The sequence below is a fragment of the Acyrthosiphon pisum genome, chromosome A1, assembly GCF_005508785.2.
Source record: "Acyrthosiphon pisum isolate AL4f chromosome A1, pea_aphid_22Mar2018_4r6ur, whole genome shotgun sequence".
In the NCBI taxonomy this organism is placed as follows: Eukaryota; Metazoa; Arthropoda; class Insecta; order Hemiptera; family Aphididae; genus Acyrthosiphon; species Acyrthosiphon pisum.
In genome coordinates this window covers 106,053,405-106,060,323 of record NC_042494.1, presented here as the reverse complement: position 1 = coordinate 106,060,323, position 6,919 = coordinate 106,053,405, and the positions used below count along the sequence as shown (strand labels likewise).

Below are 6,919 nucleotides of genomic sequence, written 5' to 3'. Positions count from 1 at the left end.
TTTTACATTTTTGGTGTTAATACAGTGCCCGGTATTGATGAGTTTGAACAATCATCTTTTTTACCATTGAAAATACATTCGACATCTAAACTGTCCGAAGACATAGATGGACATCTTTCTTAAAACATAAATCAATTAAAAATTAGTATATATCTTGAAACATATATCAATTATTCTATGAGTATCTTAAAAATAATAAAATATTATACAGTGAAAATAAATCAATTATCAAGGAATACCTACAATCCCAATTATACTAACTGTGTTTTGTAAATATGTTTATATATACCATTAATACATACTTACTCAAACATAATTTATCAGCCTTTGGTTTCCATTTTCCATTTCCTGAACAAATTATAATTCTATTAGAAGTAGTTTTATAATATCCTTCTTCGCAGCTCTCTTCAACTGCGGTACTCGGATCAACAAATGACCCAGGTGATAAAGGAGGATTTTGATCTGATTCAATTTCAAATAAAGAATACACAGTGCCCTCCATATACGGTACCATGCATGACCTTTAAATAATATAACGTAATCATAACCAAAATTTAAACGAATAGGTGTTTAAGATATAAACATAACGTCATATAATATTATGTATTTTTTATGGGAGAAATATATTGCTACGCTTTTTTTTCCTTAACTTTAGCCAAAGCTGAATATAGGTACACCAATTTTTTTTATTTATATCTACATTTACAATTTTTTCCCCTATAGATTGTTTTATCCAATAGTATTAATAGGTACTAAATTCTTACATTTTGGCACACGCCACACACGCAGTTATTTATCTGTTAAAGGGATTCCAGATATCTAGGGCTTTTTGATAAAACAAATATTCTTCTAATTAAATCCTATTAATGTGTGCTATAAATTATAATTATGGTTTGGTGTGGCGCGGTCCGTAAACTCAACTGCAGAAATGCTCTGAGTGTACGTATCGAACGGTGTTGCTAGCTCCCGGATGGGTGACCACACGGGATTTTTAACTACAAATCCTTGCCACACATAGTGTTTCAACCAACCGTTCCAACCGTTCCTCTTCCCTACAAACAAAAAAAAACAGCTAATAGCCAATAAAAAAGTTTAGTAAAAAAAAAATTATAATTATTTCAAGTTATAATTGTTTTAATAATAGTAAACTCTAATTTGAAAGAAACTAAGCCCGAGCTATAATATGAAACACCATAACAGTATTTATATTGAATTATTGTAATATTTTACTTATATACATATTATGATATTACGTAAATTCTATAATAATATATATTATATACAATATATAATATATTATATACATCCTAACCGTATGTGTCATCTTAGATTTGTTCTGTATTACCACGGAGTCTTTTCATAAAGATATACCTAACTATTTTGATTAATTAACAAAATGTATATTGTAATAATATTTCAGGCTACTAGGTATGCTTAACTAGACTTGTTTCATCGCTTGCTCCGTGAATTTATTCCAGTAGTTAATCCCTAAAGTAAAATAATTTATATTTTCAGTATTTAATTTCAATTTACGTTAAATTAAACTCGCCAATAGGAATAAATAGGTGTATTGTCTAACTTCTAAATCCTCGCATGATGTAAAAATACACGCAGTACCATAGATTGACAACGTTTTAATATAGTTACCTACCAAAATATACCATGTAACACTGTAACAGTGACGCTCTTAACATTTATAATTAACCAAATCCATGCCCAAGCGCTTTAAACATATTTACCATTGATATTTATTTAGCCTATCTTAAATGATGTCTATTAATATCTGTTGAATACAATTTTAACTTTACAAATACATAAACAAAACATTATTATACCTCATATTATTAGTTTGAGTTGCTGGTCTTGAGGTAGTGTTCGGTCTCTGTGTGATTTGTGAATTTGGGTTAGCTAATGTCAACGGTTTGGGCTTTCCGAAGACATTGCAGTCTGCTTCATCAGAACCGTCAGTACAGTGCTGCAAACCGTCGCATTTTTCTTTATTACTTATACAGGCACCATAGTTGCACTTGAACTTATTCGTTGGACACCTTTAACGTTAAACATTAATAAAATAGCTATTTACAAATACATTTACCTATGCATATTGTACATTTTCTTTTTTTAATTCCAACCAATACGTACACCCTTGAATGACACAATTCCGATGTTTCGTCAGATCCGTCAGTGCAATCTGAAGGTCCATCACATAGGAATGATATACCTATACATTGGCCAGATGAACAGCGGTACTCATCTTTATTTCTAAATAATAAATAGACATTTTTTTTTATTATTACAAATTAATAGTTGCAAATATATAATGTTCGTACAATATAGGTCAGTTTATGATAATGCACGAAATTCAAAGTTATTATATGGGTTTTAATAATACTCGTGTGTGTATTGTGTATACAGAGTGTCCCGCGAGGATTTACCTATTACGATATCTCCTGAGATAATAAATACATCATAAATCGGTTTTTGTTATTAGACTCATAGAGACAAGGACTACACATACTTTTTTTAAAATTTAATTAAATTTTTTGGTAAAAAGTTAAAAAAGTTATTTTTTTATTTTTGAAACAATGGATATAGCCATTTTATAGAGTTTATTTTTGTGAGAACTTTGACTTTTCAACATTTTATTTTAATTAATCCCATGATTTTTAGTAATTTTTTTAGGTTATAGGAAAAACGGCTAAAAACCCGGTTTTTGTCCGGGCGGCGAGTCCCCCTCTACGGATAATGGGGATATCCTCGTGGCCCACGGCCGGACACTCTGTAATCTGTATAAGTATATAGTATTACGTCGCAATTGTATTGCAAAATAAAGATAATAATGAAATATAGCTTAATGTTTAATACACTTATATACTTATGTCTGAGGTTTCAATCCAATTTTTTTTTTAATGAGATTGATAAGTTTGAATTTAGAATACTAAGTTTATTTGCAAAATATTTTTCTATTATATTTATATAATAACATATAATTTTTTACCAAATGTTAAAAAAATACTGAATTCAAATGCATTATGCGTGATCATATTATGTGAAAAGTAAAATTGGTAGTCAATAATCTATAATCTATTTATCTCTGTTTAGTTAAATATAATTAAGCAGTTAATAATTTGACTACCTAATTTAAGTTAATATTCGAATCTATAATACTTAAGTTCGAGATAAATAATAATTGAAATAGTAAATAGAAAACAACGAAAAATTTTCAGCAATTTATATATTCACATAGAATTAAAGAAGTTTTCGAGTTATACCTATAAGTTTCAATTAGATTTCTGTTGGCTGGTTTACCTATATAATATTATTGTCCTACGCAGGTATAATAAATAGTATATTATATAATATAAAAAGGAGTAAATCGTTAAAAAAACAACGATTATTATTCATTATTATACAATTTTAAATTTTAAATCAATTACTTACATGCATTTAGTCTGATTGGTTACTTGAGTTTGTTGCGATTTTGGAGGACTTGAATGAACACTTACTCCTAGTTTATTACATTTAGATAATTGTTATATAATACTTATACATTTATTTTATTTTTTACTTTTTTATTATTTCCTATATTTTTTATTTTTTATTCAATTCTACATGTGTTTTTAGTGCAATAATTTCACATAGCAATGATAAAAAAAATAATAATAAAATGAAAAAATACTTGGAATACACGTATATAGATCATCATCACTCCATGTTGCATTTTCCAGACAATGTAATTGAATTGGGACTTGTTCATGTCCGATTAGTAATCTATGAGTGACTTTACATGTTTGATACAATATAGTGCCAGGTAATGGAGTTAAGCAACTAATATATTTATCCTCAAAAGTACATTCAAAATCCAAACTATCTGATTTCATAGGTGGACACATTTCTGGTGACATCAATAAAATATATAATTAATGCAAATTCAGCAGTAACGGTTAAAAAATATATATTATTACCAAATATCTGTCAGACCAACAATTTTATCTTTAAATTTATTTTTACATTATCCGTATTGGTGTATAATATACAAAACAATACAATACAATAGGACATGGGTACTTACTCAAACATAATTCTTTAGTAACGAATGGTCTCCATAGTCCGAAATCCGAACACACCATAAATCTGTAAGGAACAACTTTATAATACCCAGCTTCGCAGTCTTCTTCAATTATGCGATATTGTTCAATTTCAGTGCCATAAGGCAGAGAAATATTTTGATTCGAGTCTTTATAATAATATTTTGTTCCTTCGATTGCCGGTATAGTGCATGTAGCCCTAAAATCAACATAACAAGTATTCAATTTACCAGCTATCATACAATTCAGTATTATTACATACATTTGTTTCAATATAGAAATAATAGAGATTAACTATTAACTATTAACTATTAACTATTAACTATTAACTACTAACTAATAAATTAGGTACTTATATATTATTATTATTTATATTATATTTTCCACATATTTCTAGTAATATATTTAGAATTCACTTTATAGAATACAAGTTCACTAAAACTTGAAATGTTATTATAGGACTATAATATTATATAAGTACACATTTATTCGAGTAGATAACCTACTTAACACGATTCGTGGTTATCGGGTTTTCTGTGCTTGATGTTGAATTGGAACACATTCTTTCATCTGAACCATCATTACAATCTTCGGCGCCGTCACATCTATATTCGTTACTGATACAAGCGCCATATTTACACCTGAATGTAGACGGTGGACACCTTTAATGTAAAATGTCAATAACAATTATTATATCATTTTTATGTTTGTTATAAATGTCAATTGACTTACAGGACCATTTCACACAACAGTCTTGTTTCGTCCGATCCATCACTGCAATCTCGTATTCCATCACAAGTATCTGAGACATCAATGCACTCACCAGATTCACACCCATATTCCGTTACACTTTTTTGAATTGAGGTAAACGTATAGGTATTTAAAAATGTTATCATACATTATTATTTCATAATAATATTCGATAAAGTACATAATTTTATAAAATATTTTATACCCTTATGGAATAGCTACTCGTTGAATATAGGTAGACATATTTTAATTTTTAGTAAAATAATTCCATTCCAAACATAAAAATAAAATGTAGTTAAACTACGCTCCTGCTTAAGTATACTATAGCTATATCATAATTGAAGACGTAAGTGCAACAACCAGACATCTCAATATTATGAAAATGTTCAGGGTTTCAATTTCAAATTTCGTTATCTCATTTATTCCCACAGAAAATAATTTACAGAATATATTATGATAGCTCAAAAAAAAAAAATCATTTGTATAACACAGCAGTTTGTATCTTAAATCCATATACCTTTTACGAATAGACCGGCTCTCTTTTCGTTTTTACCGTGTCAAGATAGGTGCCTATTTTTGGCTACTATGTTACTCTGATACGGCGAAATGTATATATATATATTCATACAATATTTTTTATACTAAACGGGGTGCATTTTTGTGCCATATCAGCACATGACTATCAATATATTTGGTATAGGATAGGCCTGTCTATAGAGATAGAGTATAGACTATAAGTAAAAGGTCTATGCTTAGATCATAAACATATTTTATATTGTCTAAGATTTGCATTGTGTCGTACCAATATAAAGGTATGAGAAATTGTCACGGAAAAGTCAATTTCCGAAATATTAGGACATATCTTGTTGTTTCACCCCGATTATTTTATATTGCACATAATATCGACTGCGTCGTTAATCACCCGATGCCGGTGATAATGAACAAAAAATCAATTAAAACAAGAAAACTCATTTATCACAATAAACGAATATTCATATCAAATGTATGACCAAATATTCCAAACGAAATAATTCAAAACCCTAAAATTATATATATACCTACGGACTGCACGTCTCCTCATACCATACTATATATAGGCTGTTAAGTACCATCTATTTGTTAGAAATAGATTATAGATATGTTAATATGAATATAGAAGAATTAAATTTACCCGTATTGCAAGGTGCAACATGAAACATGAAATCCTCAAAAATAACTTAACTGTATACACTAATAATAACTAATATAATATAAAATTATAATTATCTTTACCCAGAGGCCAGATTGCCAGAACCCAGTCATTCTTCTCTACTTTCAGGACATAGGGGTAATTAGTTAATTTGGAAAGACTTATTGAATTTAATATTTATTATTGTATACCTAACCGACTATAAATTTTAATATGACAGACAAGTGACAACAGTACCTATTCGAATTCGGGACTCGGGTATTTTAAATTATAATTAGTATAGTGTTGATTGTTGACCAAATGCTATTTGGCATTTTATATCTACATTTGTATATTATAATTTATAAAGAATTAAGACAGACGACGAAGGTACTCGTCTATTATTGGATATTATTGTTGTATTATTTTTGATTTGTAGCTAGGTGGTGTAAAATGTAAATGTGTAATCCAGGGCTGTATGTGGGTAATATTTCTAAACTTAAATTACTGAAATCATTGTACTTATGTTTTATACATTAATAATTATTGTAAATAGATAATACACCAACATTTAACACAGAGATCGATTTAAAATTTTGAAAAAATGCACTGAAGTTTCGTGGAACCCTGAAGTGATCTCTGCGGAACCCTGGGGTTCCACGGAACACAGTTAATGAAACGCTGGAATATACCAACATCAACACAGAACTTGCAGCGAACAGGAAAAAATGATACAGGCTGTTCCAAAGGTTTCCTCATTCCTCAGGAGCATCGAAATCACGTCCATTTAAGAGATATACAAACAATAGCTATAAGTTTAAATATATCATTGTAATCGAATTGATGCTAAAAACATTTAAAATATAATATATAAAGCTAATATCCTTGTTGCCGAAGTAAAAGATCAATTAGA

General features: G+C 28.8%; 1 protein-coding gene across 4 annotated transcripts in view; it reads right to left on the bottom strand.

The window, feature by feature from the left end:
• Positions 1 to 6,919, bottom strand: part of LOC100165635 (modular serine protease) — a 52,363-nt gene that overhangs the window by 43,877 nt on the left and 1,567 nt on the right. For all 4 annotated transcript variants that reach the window (XM_029487964.1, XM_029487967.1, XM_029487966.1 and 1 more), the window contains exons 3-9: positions 4,821 to 4,937; positions 4,595 to 4,750; positions 4,073 to 4,287; positions 3,680 to 3,895; positions 3,442 to 3,508; positions 2,143 to 2,262; positions 1,836 to 2,048 (exon numbers count right to left, since the gene is read on the bottom strand). In XM_029487964.1, coding sequence (XP_029343824.1) covers positions 1,836 to 2,048; positions 2,143 to 2,262; positions 3,442 to 3,508; positions 3,680 to 3,895; positions 4,073 to 4,287; positions 4,595 to 4,750; positions 4,821 to 4,937 — 1,104 coding nt within the window. The remainder of the gene's footprint in view (positions 1 to 1,835; positions 2,049 to 2,142; positions 2,263 to 3,441; positions 3,509 to 3,679; positions 3,896 to 4,072; positions 4,288 to 4,594; positions 4,751 to 4,820; positions 4,938 to 6,919) is intronic.